The 16727-nt window shown below is 48.9% G+C and overlaps 1 protein-coding gene across 1 annotated transcript in view; it reads right to left on the bottom strand.

Annotated features, from left to right (window-relative positions):
* The window catches only part of RARS (arginyl-tRNA synthetase), a gene marked incomplete at its 5' end in the record, with an annotated part of 12471 nt that extends 1045 nt beyond the window's left edge, over positions 1-11426 (bottom strand). The window contains 12 exons of the mRNA XM_010158556.1: positions 219-391; positions 1025-1130; positions 1949-2058; positions 2568-2746; positions 3686-3790; positions 4112-4241; positions 4535-4655; positions 4941-5062; positions 5497-5597; positions 6597-6708; positions 10594-10782; positions 11292-11426. Of these exons, the coding sequence (XP_010156858.1) occupies positions 219-391; positions 1025-1130; positions 1949-2058; positions 2568-2746; positions 3686-3790; positions 4112-4241; positions 4535-4655; positions 4941-5062; positions 5497-5597; positions 6597-6708; positions 10594-10782; positions 11292-11426 (1583 nt within the window). The remainder of the gene's footprint in view (positions 1-218; positions 392-1024; positions 1131-1948; positions 2059-2567; positions 2747-3685; positions 3791-4111; positions 4242-4534; positions 4656-4940; positions 5063-5496; positions 5598-6596; positions 6709-10593; positions 10783-11291) is intronic.
* Positions 11427-16727: the final 5301 nt, after the last annotated feature.

Raw genomic sequence — 16727 nt, forward strand, 5'->3', positions numbered from 1 at the left:
CGGTTCCCTCCCTGACAGCCAAAATCCTGGGATACGTGTTGTACAGAGGGGCTCTGTTTCAGATAGCAGAGGCCACTGTATCCAAGGACAAATAAAATCTGGCCTACGGCGTGTACCAGAGTACCTGGCTTCTCTTCCTGACTCCCCCAACAGTACTGAGTCACCCCTGGCCCCATATCTGAGTCCTGCCCCAGCAGCTCCCCATGCACTCAGCCGACCTGATCCGCGTGAAGGCGTACAGCAAGTATGCCGCCGTGTTTCCCCGGTCATCCAGCATCTTGTCGAAGGAGAACACGTAATCATTTAGCCTGTTATGGGAGAGATCTGCATATTTGATACATCCAAAAGCGACTGATGTCTGGGCAGCTTTCAGCTCTTCTGCCGTGAGGACCTGTTGGAGTTTCAAAACAGAGAACAGTCGGGAAGAAGAGATACTCAGGTAGTTTTTCTGTGCTTCCTCACGCTCCTGTTTGTTTGTTTAAAAAGAAACCTTTCACCCTACACTGCAGAGCACCAAGGAGCTCTGCTTCCCAAACCCACTGTCTCAGGCAGTGCTTGGACAGAGTTTGCTCCTCCTTGTTCCATGCCACATCCCACAAGGCCCAGGTCTTTTCAGCCCTTCGGGATGCACGACAGAAATCTCATTAAACAAAGGACTTCCAGCAAATTCAGCCACAGCCTCCAAGGGAAGGGTGAAGCTGAAGTCCCCTGCAGATCCCCAGCCATCAAGGCCAGTTGTCCTGCCGGGCCCAGCTTTCCTCTCCCACCCCCCAGCACCGCTGCAGTAGCCGGCAGAGGCAGCATGCTGCCGGCACCCGGCCTGTTCTCGCTGCTGCGTACTCGGGGCTGCTCTCCTTTCCCCGTGACAGCACCCTGCCCCAGCTGCTATCAGATCACCTCACTGGCTGCGCATGCAGCCCACGGCATCTCCATATGCTCAGCTCACATCCCGAATGAGGACACCGTAAGTCTGTTAACAGACCTGGGGAGTTCTCAGCGAAGATAAGCAATTTGTCCCAACTACCTTGTCCCGTTCCTTGTCTTTCAGCTTGTCCATCGCTCGCTTCAGCCCTTCTTCCAGGAGGTCTATAAGACGCACTGTATCCCCTGAACGCGTTTTGAACTTCTTCCTGAAAACACGCAGCCAAAGTGACCACCTGCACAGGAGGCAGAGCACTTCCACGCGCTGCCTAGGGTCCCACGTGTGCCCAGGCAAATCCAGGACATGCAGCCAAATTTCTTGCAGGGATTTCCAGGACTCACACCTTTTATGGATTAAAAAGCACAAGCCCAGATTCCTCCATACTGAAGAAACTGGTATCACACAGAGAGCTACAAAAGCGAGAGAGCACCCTTGGGGTGGCTGGGAGGGGTGAGCAGGGAGGCTCCAACAGTCCCAGTTACAGGCATCAGGCAGGACACAATACCAGTGCCAGAGCCCAGCATGTCACCTTCCATTTGGTAGCACCCCACAGCAAACGCAGCCTGCAGTGGCACGTGACCACGGCCGTGCGCCTGCACGCGCTCAGCCACACCTCAGAGACACAGGGAGCGCTCTGGAGCCCAAGGGCCTGGCTCCCAGACCACAACACGAGGTTCTTTCACAACTTTCATTTCCTCTACCATGAAAATGGGGGAAATCAGGGCCTTTGCCATCTCATGGGAGGCACATCAGCTTCCACCAGCCATTCCCAATGCCCCTCCCCAAATGCCAGGCAGCAGAAGCCAGGCCAGAGGGAACCTGATCACAGCACCAGTGACTGTGTGGATCAAAGGACCATGACACACAATGAAATTACACGAATAACAGCATGGGATGCGGTGCTTTTGGGTTGTTTTTTCGGCATGCCACATACATACTTGTCAACAAACAAGAGCAAGTCTTCTGCATTCACTCAAACATCCTCTTCAGAGCACGTACAGAGGAAAACAACACCCAAAGACTTACTTGTCTTCTCCCAGCACCACTCCGAACGCAGCGTGGGCCACTCTGGTTACTTTGGGATCATACCAGCCGATCATCTGTCCAGCTGCAAACACCGTTTGTAAATGCACCGACTGCAAGGAACAAACACCAACTCCGGGTTCTCAACCACTCCTCCAGGTACAGTTTTCTTCCCATCTTTATGTCCTTTATGATGCTGCTTCCACAATGAGACTTAAAATGCTTCCAGCTCTACAAATTCTACTTCAGAAAGTTCAATATTTCAAAAAGTTGTCCCGGCTTACAGAAGCAGCAACTGGCAAATTCCCCACACCGCTCAGGTACGGAGCTGGCAAGCTGGCACTTCCTCAGGTAAGCAGAGACCCAAGTACCATCAGCACAGATCTCATTCCAGTGAGATTCATGCTTCACCCACCCCCGGTGGCAAATGGGTCTCTCCCTAATCAATCAGTTGTAGGGGCTGTTCATGGCGACGCCAGCCACCAACCTACATTCACCATTACAGCAGTAAGGACAAGAGTAAATACACCAACAGCAATAAAACCCCTACGTCGTTCTACCACCGTTACGGCTGCACCCATTACGGAATACGTTTCTGAGGAGCAGAGGCTGGCACACTCACCTGCCCGCTATCGACAACGTAAATAAGGATATCGGCCTTCTCTTCGGACAGCCGGTGTTTAAGAGCAGCTAAGTCAGACGTGTCATATGTGTAACCGCCGTCCGATTTCATGATTGTCAACGGGACAGGGAAACCTGGGACAAACACGATCTTCCGGCCATCATCAACCTGGACAAATCCTAGGAAAGCAATGGAAATCATTCAGTGTTGGACCACACAGGGAGGTCTGTGGGCCAGCACAGGCAGAAACATTTTTTTTCCTGGATGCTACCAGACAGAACAGGCCAAGCACTCACACTGTCAAATAAGTAATGGCTCAAAACATGAAAAAAACCTAAATGAGAACCCCCTCACCAACCAAGTCACATTCTGTGCTGCACTTCCACAACTCCAGACTATGCACAAAGAAGCGGATCTGTCCCGATCCAGCCGTACCAGAAGAGACCTAATTGGGATTTTAGACCTCCTGTCACTGGCATCCAGATCCAGCTTTGCAGCCCCAAACCAGCATCACAGAGTTGGGGCATTAAAGGCAACAGAAGCTCTATGGAGATGCAGTGAGGGCTTAGCACAAAGTCCTTCAGAGATAAGACCTGTCCGAACACTTCAGATGGTGAGACTCAAGAACTGCCAAATGCAGGCAGGAACACATAAACCCAGAGAGTTTTTATGCTCCATGTGGGTTCTTGCCAGTCTCAAAGTCAGCGTGATCCAAAAATGATGCTGTCTGCACAGAAATTCCTCAAAGTTCCCATACAGTGACAACACTAAGACCGGGAAGTCTGCCATATATTGCTCCATGACTGTTTACTAAGGACACAATAAGTTCCAGCAGTAGCTCACGCTATTGCTTGCAAATATCACACACAAACTGCTTTTGGTGTCAGCAAGAAAGATTCAGGCATTCTGGAACAAAACATGTAAGAGTCAATTCTGCTAATGCTTCTCTGGGAGCAAAAGCCACGAAGTCCCTCAGGGAATGTGGCTGAGAAGAAGAGCAAGGGTGGGGAAGATGCGACTGCAAAACCCTCAGGCCTAAGGCTGGCTAAAAGGAGCGAGGTTACCTCGCTCATCCTGGTAGCTGCAGAATTTCTGACTCCCGAGACCAAAAGCCTCACCTCTATCTTCAAATTCCTTCACAATGTCTTTCATCATCTCGTGGTAGAAGGATTCCCCTCGCTCTATGAGTGTGATGTCGAGGCAGCTGTAGATTTTCTGGAACTCTTGGGAGAGGGAAACAGAACAGAATACTTCCATTAAATGCACACAGAGGGAATTAGTGCTGTATGTTTACCGGTGGGCACAGGGAGTCCCTAAAGGCATTTTCCATCTCCTGGTCAAGCCATCAGACTAGGACTCGGGAGGATTTAGCTGAAAGCCTCCACAGACAGCCCAGTACTTTGGTTCTACTGGCCTTTTTAAGGTTCTCATAGCAGCGTGGCAGTGACTTTCAGAAGAAAGCTAGAGGACAGACTCAGACATGAGGCCAAGGAAAGCCACGCTGTCCTACTGCCGAGACACATTTCCCAATCCGGCAAAGTCACCTTTCCGCGACACGTCACAGATCAGTTCCCACGCTTTAATGAAGTCCGGGTTTTTGCTCTGCAGCAGCACCACACACTGGTAGGCACGTTTCTTAAATTCCTCCTCTGTGTCAAACCTCCTCTTGGATTCCTGCAGTAAAACACACCACATGAAGAAGCACGGCTTTCTCCCCTGATGAAAGTTAACGTTCGCGACAGGCTCTCCGGGCACACCGAGCTGGAAAGATGCAGCCTGCTTACAAAGTCTGTAATCACACCCCCCACACAGACAACTCAACACCAGACACTGCAGTTCGGTACCCACCGGCAGGTTACTGCAATAATCTAGTAACAGGGATTCCATCCTTTCGTCCCTATTTGTAAAGCTCCTCAATCTGCTTTTCAGATGTTGCCATAAATATCACGTTTACTTGCTACAAATACCTTGTAAAAAGCTTGGAGATCCCCAATGGGAGGAGAAACGGTTAAGTAATCCGGAAATTTGTCTTGGAGGTGAGCAATGAGCATTCCAAACTGGGTGCCCCAGTCTCCTAAATGGTTTAACCTTGAAGCAAAGAGCACAAAAATAATGATTTCTCAAACACAGGCTTTTAAACACATACCTTTAAAAATATATGTATTCTGAAAGAAGAAACACACATAGTATCAGTAACCAAAACCAGGCAAGCCCCGCCCCCAGTTTCACTGCTGCCCCTCAGTTCCTAACCCTGCTACACTTGCTCAGCTCAGCATCTCACTACACACGAAGGATTATTTGTTATGTGTGCAGACACAGGTAATGCATAAATTTAGCCCAACAAGCCCAGCACACCCCAAAATCAACTCTCACCTCAAAACATCATAACCTGCAAACTCGAACAGCCGGCACATACTCTCTCCAATGATAGTAGACCGCAGGTGGCCAACGTGCATCTCCTTCGCGATGTTTGGGGATGAAAAATCCACCACCACCTTGGCCGCGGTGCAAAGGGAAAACAAACAGCAGCAGTCGTTACCACACCTCCCGTGTTGGCTCTGGGTTTCGCTGGGGGGCAGGGGGAACAAGGCTCGCTCCCTTTGCTGCCCACAGCACACAGCAGCGGAGAAGGAGCCGGGGGGGACATCAGCACAGCTTCCAGCCTGGGGCTCTGCCTGGCACAGGGCGAGGGATCGCTCCCAGGCTGACCCTGGCACAATGCCGCCCCCGGGGTCCCTCACCCACCAGTGACCACGCCAGGTACGTGCACGGCGCCCCGTCCCCATGTCACATCCCATTTATGTGCCGTAGCACCCAGCCGACACGGACGTCACTCAGCAAATCGCTTCGGGAGGAACCCCGCAGCCGCCTGCAGCCCAGCACGTTTCACCTCCACGGGAGCAGGATGCCTACGCGCTTGCTGCCGTACCTTTTTCCTTTTGCCAACAGCTGGTGGTTGAACTCCATTTATCAACAAACTGCTCAGCTGCTTCGACACAAAATCCTTTCTCAAGTGGACGTTGATAAAACCTGCAGGGGAAAAGCCAGCAGTAAGTGCTGGGGCTGCAGAAGTGCCCCAAACCACTCTTTGTTTCCTTCCCCCTCGGATTTCCGTTTCCTCGCACCAAAGCCAAGAGCAGATGAAGTTAGCTTGGCAAAACTTAACTTGTCAGCAACAGGACAACACAGCTTAGACAATTTCTCTTGCCAGATTGCAAGGGCTGTTCTCACACCACTGCAGCCTTCACCGCAGGAGTCAGACGCTCCAAGCTGCTCCACTGTCGTTAACTCCTTTGGGCACAGTCGCGCAAAGGTGAATTTATTAAAAGAAATATTAGGAAAATAAATAATCTTGCCAGTGTCTGCAGAACGCAAACCCAAATCCTGCTTTGTCTCCTTTTTTAAAATTAATATCCTGAACCATATAGTTTCACCTGGGATAATCCACACTTGTGGGACAACACTGACTTCTGTTTCACAGAGCTAATAAATGAGCTCCTGCCCAAGCACTCCAAGGGCTGCGCTATGGGGTTTTTGTGTTTATGCTGCAGCCCTAAGGAGCATGAGCCCTTGTATTTCTGCCCGGGTCACAGGGACAAAACAGACGCAGCGATTAATGACCTCCACGCTACTCCGGCACCCCAGTGCTGAGAGGACAAGGTCTCCTCACCATGCAGTCAGCAGTGAGGAAGGCCTACCGATCTTGCTGTGATTTCATGGTGGTGGCCTGATGCCCATTGCCAATATTTGGAAGGGAAAAGCTGATCCCTTAAGGATGAGTGGAAAAATTGCAAACTAAAGGGCTCAGGATTGCACTTGCCAATTCTAATACAGAGGTAGATTTTCTGCTGCTGCACAAGTCTGAGGACTACAAAGACCCCCAAGACAGAAGCAGCTAATTCACCCCATAACCGCAGTTTTAAATCACAAAATAGTTGAACTCAACTCAGCTTCCCCAACCGCCATCCCATATAAAACCACTCTATCTGCTTTAAAACATAGCAGGTGTGTAACATGAAACTATCTTACCAGGACCAGCAATTTCCACCTTCTCAATGCATTCGTTGGCAGGGATATTCTTTGATATTTTCTCAGCGATTTCTCTCGGGCTAACCTTCTGTTCCTTGGTTTTGAGCAGTATCTGAAAGACAAGAAGATCAAGTAAAATTCAATCCTCCAGCACATCCTACAGAGTGAAAGAGAAAGCATAGATACAGCGGCACTGACAGATCGTCCTGATCCTTTAGCTTCATAATGCAGACACACACAGAGAAAAGCATCTTTACAGACTGGATCAGTTCTCTCGACACACAAGTCTAACTAGGCCCAACACATTCACTCCCTTCTACTAAGGGCAACTAAAGGGTAGTCCCTATGTCACAAGAAAATTGTGAGCTTATTGCACCTTCCAGTACCTGAAGGGGCTACAAGGAAGCTGGGGGGGGCTTTTTACAAGGGTCTGTAGTGACAGGACAAGGGGTAACGGGTTTAAATTGAAAGTGGGAAGGTTTAGATTAGATATCAGGCAGAAGTTCTTCCCAGAGAGGGTGGGGAGGCACTGGGACAGGTTGCCCAGAGAAGCTGTGGATGCCCCATCCCTGGAAGTGTTCAAGGCCAGGCTGGATGAGGCTTTGAGCAACCTGGTCTAGTGGAAGGTGTCCCTGCCCATGGCAGGGGGGTTGGAACTGGATGGTCTTTAAGGTCCCTTCCAACCCAAACCATTCTGTGATTCTAAGAAAATCTTCCAAGCTATTTTTCAAAACCTGTTAAGTGATTTGGCAAATTTGTATTTCTCTACACTAGCGAAAGGGACAAACTCTTTAAGAATCAACATAGCTGGCACAGTCCTTCACATTGCTTCAAAATCCCGTTCCTCAGTCTCCCGGACATCCAATGCTCTGCCAGCATTCCTACTGGCAGTTTTGAACCGTGCCTACAGTAGGTGCTGACTGTGGTTTCAGAACAATTCTGCTGATTTATGATTAAAAGCAAACTGCCTTCAGTCTCACCTTAGACTCAAGCTTAATAAGTAAGTGACTAAATAAATAAAATCCAATAACCCAAGCAACCAAAGGTAGTCCTAACACTGCCCAATGTTCTTCAAAGAGCATCAGACAAGCTGCTGGTAAAGTAGCTCTGCTTCTCCCTCCAGACATAAACGGCCCACTGGGTGGAACTCAAGTAGCACGACGCAAGTTCACGTACAGTGACAGCATCAGACTGGCTTAGGTTGGAAGGGACCTTCAAAGATCATCTAGTCCAACTCCACAATTCCTCTGTCCATTCCCAAGGCATTTTGTCACATAGCTTTTTGGAAAGCTTACAGAATGACCCGTTAGGAGTCTGTGAGCTAGCCCAACACGCTCCCTGCAAAACTCTACATTCACACTGTAGAGAATTAACACAACTATTTGTTTCTAAGCATATGATTTTCCATTCTTACTGCAATGTGTTTGAAAATAACCTTTCACTCCCATCAAGGCCACACAGGGCACCTACCTCTTTGTCAACTCAGAATTCACACTCACTACTGCCAGTATTCGCTAGCTTGCAGGCTGCTGCAAAATGTGACTTCTGCTTAAGTTTCAGCTTCCTGCTTATCCTGCCACAGAGCTGATCATTACAAGATCCTTACAAGATGGTAAAGGCTTAGAATGGGCAAGAAAAGAAAACCCCTGTATCTTTAATGCTACTCGAAAGTGCAAACTATAGGAAAAAATAAATGCAAAACCTGATTATGGGCACGCTACACCAGACTACAGGTGTGCTATCTGAATCATTCCAAAAACAGTCGCTATTTCTATTACTCTGAGGAGCAAGCACAGCTTTTGGCTCAAACCCCAAGCATTAACATGCTAACGAGCTCCCAGGAAAACAATATGCATTTGTGAGGCTGTTTCCACATGGGTGCGTCGCAGGGAGGCTGCTGTCTGGCACGTACTAGTGCTGCCCTGAGTCAGGGCACTGGCTGCTGCTCTGGCAGTCACGGTGACCGGTGTTCCAGCTCTGTGCGCCACGGTCAAGGCCCTAAAACTTAGGCTGACAAAAAGTCCATAACCTGCTGGTCTCAGAGGGAAAGGACTGCACTGCATCCCTGACTCTGCTGCTACGCTCCGAGCGTGCTGCTTGGGCGAGTATTGCCAAGCTCAGACCGATGCGCCTTTCCAGGGAACAGACTCTGTAGCCAAGACCAGTACTAGGAACACTTATTCACCAGCACAGCTGACAAGCTGGAACTTGAAACCCTGGCTTGAAGGGGACCGTTCAGACACCGAGTTATGCGAACAACGTTGACACTGAGAAGCCAGGACTGCTGGAGAATCCCAACCCCGACTTAATTGGGGTAAAGCAGCGGTCAAACAACGGCGAAGCTCTGAAAGCCCGTGTCAGTGCAGTCACCCAGCGTGCTCCTCTGGCTGGAGCCCAGTCACAGTGTGCTAACGAGACCAAGGGATGACACACGTATCTGCGAGGGCTGTTTCCGCTTTGGCACTTCAGACCAAGAGCCTGCTGGCTGGCACGTATGGATGCTGCCTGCGAGTCAGACTCTCTGTGGCAGGACAACGGGCACTGCGGCTGCAGACGACAACCTGGGAGAGCAGAGTTCCATGCATGTCGGTGCAAGCTTGATGTCAAGACTACCAGTCTAATAGATCAATAAAGGTGAATTGACAGCAGAACACATAAAAAAACCCCAAACCAAACCAAGTTGTATCTGTTGAGATTGCAGAATAAAAGCTCTGGAATTACAGAGAAAGAGCCTACCTCCTCACTCAAAGTCATCAACGCACTGAAAGTCTGGGCACTTGAGCACCTAGGAGAAAGCATGACCTTTCTGCCACACCTCCTGGTTTTACTTAAGCACAGACCCTGCCCGCTGAGCAACTGCTGGGGTGTCTCTTATTCTCTTAGGGTCCAAATAACTTCCAGAAAACAGCAATGCCAGAATATCAAAGTAACTGTTGATACTAGCCAGCTCAAGGAAACCCCAGTCCTTCCTTTGCACACACTTAACAGGTGTTCTGTAAAATGGAACAATTCTTAGAGTTGCCTGAAAACCCCCAAGATTAGAACATCATAGCAAAAACCCCACGTTTCCTGCCTTTTGCTCATTTAAAAGAAAACATGGATTCCACCAACCATCAATATGGGGATGCCCACACAGCCTCCCCTTCGTAAATGCTTGGGTAACGACAGCCAGTAAGACAGGAACAAGAGCACAAAAAGTGCGGAATAGCACGCTCAAATCCATCTGAAAACGAGAACTGAAAGTGCTTAAAACAAACACGCTGATCAGCCAGACTTCACTGCAACTAGGGAATTAACAAGAGACTTTTGAAAATGAGGATTTGGCTGCAGAAGTATGCAGGACGGTGCCCGAGCAGCAGCCTACACCCGGCTCGACACTGAGAGGGTGCTTCAGGCGTGCCGCAGCCCCTGCGCAGGACCCAGGGTTGGCCCGCGCCAGAGCTCGCAGAGGGCAGACCAGGATGCAGAATGCAGGGCCCCCCACCCGGGGAGCGTCAGGGCCCCTTCCAGGAAGCTGAAGGACCCACACCATCAAGAGGTGCCAGAGACAGGGCGCGAGCTTGTTACCCACCCGCTCTGCGAGAAGAAGGGGTGGGCACATAACCCTGTGCAAATGCGTGGTGTTACAGAACAGCATTTAGAGAGTTGTAGGTGTTTATCAACATTTTGTAACTGGCCAGAATTGTGATTTATTGTTTTGCTGGTATTGGTTCCAAACATGTAACTCTCTAAATGATAGTTAATTGCACATCATCAGTAAATCAATACAGCACTTAAATCCTGATTTGATTTAGACCCCACACGAGTCTGAAGGTCTGCTCTGTGAAGGCTGACACTTCCCCTACAATGCTGTTAGACACTAAGTTCTCAGCCCAGAGGCCTGCAACAAGCCTGAAACAGATCCAATATTGCAACTCTCACTGTGCTGCCTGTCCCATAGCTTTCCACAGACAGCATCCCTGCTTTTCCTTCTCTTTGTAAGCCCGTTGGGATTTACCTGTGTTATGCCCATGGCGCTGTTACACTGGTAATCCCCAAACTTGGGCTGCTGACTAGGCGTCACCACGAGCGGAGGGTTTTCTAAATCTGGGTAGGCAGCCTGAATAGCAGCTCCAAAGATCTCCTGAAGACAGCTGTTGATATTAATCATGCTTTTTGCTGTTTTACTTCTTTCCTCTTGAAGGCTCTGAAAAAAACCAAAATCCAGAAGGCTAAATTCACAGTATCTGAGAAGCCGTTACCTCCCACAATTTCCCGGGCTGCCTGGCAAAGCACGACTGACAGATTGGACTGACACCTCTAGGCACAGGAGCAACACATACAACATAAAAATCAGTGATTCAAGGGCTGCTTCTCCCTTTGAACCTCCCAGCACAACTGCTTCCCCTGAATGCAGGGCTGTATGACTTCTCACATCCTTCTCGGTGATCCTGCAGGGGCCTCGGCTGCGATGCCCGTTATGTGACTGGGGAAGACTTGAGGGTGAAGGCTTATTAACCTGCTCACACTTTCTGTAAACTGGTTTTGGTTAAGAAACCAAGAAGTATCTCATGTGCCAGCAGCAATTAAGGCATCAGGATGCAGAGTGAACACGCACTCACACATCGCTAGCAGTATAAACCGATGTCATTTATTTAGCTTGTCTTAATGAGAACAAAACCCACGTGCTACAGCGTTAATTCTTTATTCCCTTACCTTTCGAAGGAAATTTAACCGATACTTAAGTTTTGCGTTTTCGTCTCGCAACCCTTCCAAACTCGGGGAGACTCCCAAGCATCCGAAGTTCTTCAGACGCTCAATTTCTGCAGTTAACAACTTGATCTCGTTTTCCTGAAAAGCAAATTGAATTGTCACCCAGTAATTCTTGGAGGAGGGGGACAGAAGGTGAGGAGCTGAATCTCAGACACAGTTCTAGTTTTGCTTCATAAAGGTAAGAGCAATGACACTTAAAGTGAATAATCCCAAACCATTAATGTTTAAAGGTGGTTTCTATTTGTGTCAAAAACAAGGATTCTGAAACGTTCTTGAAAAAGTCAGTGAGCTAACAATCCAACTAATATCATCACAGAAGCACAAGTAACACAACAGGTCATGCTAATAAAACGTATTCCCAAAATAAGCACTTTCTCAATTTCTTTATGTCTAATAAAGATGTCAAATATTTGACTCGAAATTCCCTAAAGCCTCCTCCAGATCTCACGGGCCACAGTTTCTCTTCCAGAGGATGAAACGACCATCACTCACACAACCCCAGCCAGCTGAAACACCAGCCAGAGACAGAAGTGCCAGAAGTACAGCGTGCTGCTTCGTGGGGGCACTGCTGCAACCTGCACCCACTCCCACCCTGCACGCCACCTTGCCTTCCCCACCTCCAGCGTGGTTTCTCCCTTAACACTGACACAAGGCATTCAGGAGCCATCGGGAATTTCAGGTGGCCCTCTATGCTCCAAATAAGGAAACCTCCCTGCACTTCCCTGTGCCCCTCTAGACTTCACAGCACATCAGAAGGATATAGACCGGTTGGAGTGAGTCCAGAGGAGGCCATGGAGGTGCTGAGAGGGCTGGAGCCCCTCTGCTATGGGGACAGGCTGAGAGAGTTGGGCTTGTTCAGCCTGGGGAAGAGAAGGCTCTGGGGAGACCTTATAGCACCTTCCAGTACCTGAAGGGGCTACAAGGAAGCTGCGGGGGACTTTTTACAAGGGCCTGTAGTGACAGGACAAGGGGGAACGGGTTTAAATTGAAAGTGGGAAGGTTTAGATTGGATATCAGGAAGAAGTTCTTCCCAGAGAGGGTGGGGAGGCACTGGAACAAGTTGCCCAGAGAAGCTGTGGACGCCCCATCCCTGGAAGTGTTCAAGGCCAGGCTGGATGAGGCTTGGAGCAACCTGGTCTAGTGGAAGGTGTCCCTGCCCATGGCAGGGGGGTTGGAACTAGATGGTCTTTAAGGTCCTTTCCACCCCAAACCATCCTGTGATTCTATGAAATGCCCCAGGAGCCAGTCTTAGCCCAACGGCTGAACGCTGTTGCAAGGAGCAGTAACTTCCCTCACCCCATTCTCTAAGGAAACCGAGTATCTGAAACTTCAACTCTGTTGTCCATCTCTTGTTCTCCCCCAGAACAGGCTTTGTGCTCATCAGCCACAACCCCCGCTCACAAACAGAGGTCTGGAGACTGTTTTGAATAAATACATTGAAATAACAAATGTAAGCGACTCACTGCCCACCCTGGCTCCTTCAGGCTCTCCTCTACCAGAACTCCCACAGCTCGAGCCAGCTCAGGCTATTACTGCAGTCAAGTAGGCCACCAAACCTTATCAAAAAGGGCTCATTTACTTTGTGGCTCTTGAAACAATTAGAATATTTAATTAAGGAAAAAAAAAGTGGCCCATCAAATCTTCTGGTCTTGCGTGTCCACCTGAACAACAGCTCCCACAGATACCACTCAAACTAACTCCAGATGCTGAAAAAACCTACGCTGAGCCAAAACAACCTGGAGATCAGGCTGTTTGTGGAACAAGCTCAAAACTGAGATCATTCTTCATCTGCACTTCAGCTTCCAGCACACTTCACAGCCTCAGGGTCTCCTCGCCTACAGAAATGAATGCTTCCTGCAGGTTCGGATGTGAAGGAACAAGACTTAAAGGAAAAAAACAACCCAAACTCTACCAAAACCTCTGGTTTGGCATTAGCCAACTAAAAATCATTGAACAATGCAGTTGTATCTCAAGAATAACTCAGGTCAAATAGCCCATCGCAGCTTTTTCTTTTGCAGGTGTTTTTTAACCCAAGGCAGATCCCCCTCTCAACCAGTCAGACCGTTTTTCTCTCTCATACAGACATACTTTTCCCCATATAAGCAGCAGAAAATGTATTTTTTGTCATTTTTGACTTTCCTTACTGGCCTGACCTGGCAGCATTTAATACAGTTTACAGGCCCATTTGAAAAATGTTCCGACTGAACATGGTTTAGAACAGCGCAAGAGTCTGCACGGCGCTACTTTACAGCTGGTTCACTGTAGGTTTAGGCAAGCATTATAGCTACAAGCTGACTTAAAGGAACATCGGAGCAGTGACCTGCAGAACTCATCCCCCCAACCCTCGAACGTGCTTTAAGGAAAGCACAAAGATACACTGTACTCCTGGCATCACCTTGGCCCTAAGTTCTGTGCCCACCCAGTATCACCTTCCCTCCAGCAAAGCCACCAGTTCGGGACAGGTTAGCAAGTCAGACCTTTCCCAAGTTTTGCACTGAAGACAGGCATTTGCATTCTGCTTTTGAAATGAAAATCACCACGTATCCACGTCAACAAGCAGCTCACACTTACTCCTCCGGCATTAAAAGATTCCCCCCAGCCATAGCCGCCGAGAGATTTCAGTACCACTGGCAAACTCTTCAGAAAAGAAATTGGATTTGGATTTTCCACAAACGCCTCTGGCCAACCAAGCTGAGACTCACAGGAGGCCAGATGACCAGTATCTCACTGGAGGTTCTCTCCGTTCTGTTAGACTACAAGAGAGGATGAGGGAAGAGGTTTATCCATGCGCACAGCCAGAACCCGGAACAAAGATTCTCAGGAATCACCGATCCCTGGGGCAGACATCTGGCCCAAACAGCTGTTCACCCAAAGTACAGGGTGACAGCTAGCATCCTAATCGCTTGCCTTCGGCCAGGAGGTACCAAACTCTGAAACAATGCCACAGTTCACTCCCATGTGCTTCTTTCCCAGGGCTGCACCAAACCGGTAAATTCACAGCAGACGCCTGCAGACAGGAGACTTGCAGGCTGCCCCCAGTTCAGATCTGACCCAGCCCAATGGCTCAACCCAGACTCGTACACTTCCCTATCATGTTTTGTGCTCTCTGCAGAAAGTTTCAGTAGCGGTCTTTATGTTAGCTGAGTGTGAACTCAAAGCACAAGGTTTCACCACGGTGGTCTAACTGCCTACCACCCTATTGCTGCTGCCCTTTTTGTGCTCATTAACAGCTAAGAGAGATGATGAAATGAACTTTTTATGCAAAACCACCTGCTAGAAAAGCCTGAATGATTACATCGAGTTCCAGGGGTTAAGATCACAACAGCTGGGCTGGACAGCCACAAGGTTGAGTACAGATAACGGCTCCAGAGCTAGCAACAAGGGCATCCTGGATCATGGGCCAGTCAGGATCATAGAATCATGGAATGGTTTGGGTTGGAAGGGACCTTAAAGACCATCTAGTTCCAACCCCCCTGCCATGGGCAGGGACACCTTCCACTAGACCAGGTTGCTCCAAGCCTCATCCAGCCTGGCCTTGGCTCCCCATACCCAGGGATGGGGCATCCACAGCTTCTCTGGGCAACCTGTTCCAGTGCCTCACCACCCTCTCCGGGAAGAATTTCTTCCTGAAATCTGGACAATGCTCTTAGTCATGTGGTTTAGTTTTAGGTAGTCCTGTGAGGAGCAGGGAGTTGGACTCAATGATCCTCATTAATCCCTTCCAACTTGAGATATTCCATGATTCTGTGATGCCCCCCTTGACCATGTTGCCAAGCTCACCTGGAAAAAGGTCTTTAGACATTTGAATGTTATAAATGCCCTTTATCACAGCAACCTGTGATAAAGCTAATTCTCTAGCAAATCACTTATCAGTGCTAGAGGTGATTAAAGGGACATTATAAATTCTACATTCTTTCCTAAAACCAAACCACTACATTAAACTATGGCTACCCGTTGTAACTCGTCTCACAGCATCAGTCAAGTGAGGAAGGGAGACAATGCCAACACCCCTCTGACCTACAACAAAACCTGTAACTGAGAAAAGGAAGGAAAAAGCTGCTGTTTGGGACATAAAGTGTCACCCCCTGGATTACTCCACCTGCACAGCCCTGGACGTAATCACAACTTGTCAGTAAAGGGTCATACCTGATGACCACCTCATGAGAAGCTGCGGGATTTACATGAGGCCATGCTGACATCTCCAAGGGCTCTTTGGTCAGCTGAGTGCTAGAAATCTTCCCCTCACCTGTGAATACAAAAAAACTATAGCTTTTTCAATAGGACCAAAATCATCCTTACATTTTCCCTTAGCACATAAGAACATCTTCCAAAGGCCCCACTGAATTCACATGGAACTTGCATAAGCTTCTGTCTCTGGGCTTTAATGGGATGGTGCTTTTCTCCACCACATTTAAAAACAAAAAAGGGGTGAGGAAGAAAAAGGCCTGAGAAAGGATGGCAAACAGCTCACAGCACCCCTCCTCCTTCTAGCCTCCTGCATGGTTTTAGATCTGCTACTACTCCACCAAGCCTTCACTGAGCCAGCACAGTGCAGCAGCTTCACACACACTCTTTGCAGGGTTACTTTCCCAAAACGATTCCTGCCGGTCAGCTCACAGCGGGCTTCAGGGCCTGCTGGGGCCAGCACCAGGAGCACATGGCTGGGAGTGAGGTGACAGGTAGATCCAGACTCAGTAATTCCACACAATCTCCTTCAGCCTCGTGAAGTTAGAGCTGAACATTGTCCCTCTTGCTTTGCTTCAGTGACTGGAATTTGTTTACAGACTAAAGACCTGTGATAGCAAAGGGAGAACTGCGTTGCCAGAACACCCGAGATGCCTTTCCTCTCCTAGCAGCTACGAAGGAGAAATGCAAAAACAAAGGCAAAAAGGAGCTGCAGAGATTTCAACCGTCAGATTATCTCAGTGTTTTATGGCAGCGCTTATCATATGTTTGAATTGTGAGTAGAAAACATACTGAGAAGCTGTTTAAGAACACATGTACAGTAGGCAAAAACCCACAAGCTGAGTGTCCTGAATCCATTACATGCTCTTGGGGCGATGTAAGGGAAGTTAACCTGTGGGATTCAGAGATTTCCTCTGTACTCTACTGTCAGTACCAGTCACTGGCCAGGATAAACCTGGCAGTCCCATTTATTTTTATTATTATTATAGTCACTGAAAAAGCAATGGGTTGTCACCATCTTTTTTCCCAACCCAAAGCACTTTACGGTTGCAGTAACTCTGTGTGAGAAAGCCAGGACTGCCATCAGCACACCTGCCCTCCAAGAGGTCCCCTGGAAGTGCCTCCCAGGACCCACCCGACTTGGCCGCTGTCCCTCCCGAGGGCAGGACACCCTCCAGCCCTTCGCCCTCGCCT

Source organism: Eurypyga helias, unplaced genomic scaffold (genome assembly GCF_000690775.1).
Source record: "Eurypyga helias isolate BGI_N326 unplaced genomic scaffold, ASM69077v1 scaffold35539, whole genome shotgun sequence".
NCBI classification, from domain to species: domain Eukaryota; kingdom Metazoa; phylum Chordata; class Aves; order Eurypygiformes; family Eurypygidae; genus Eurypyga; species Eurypyga helias.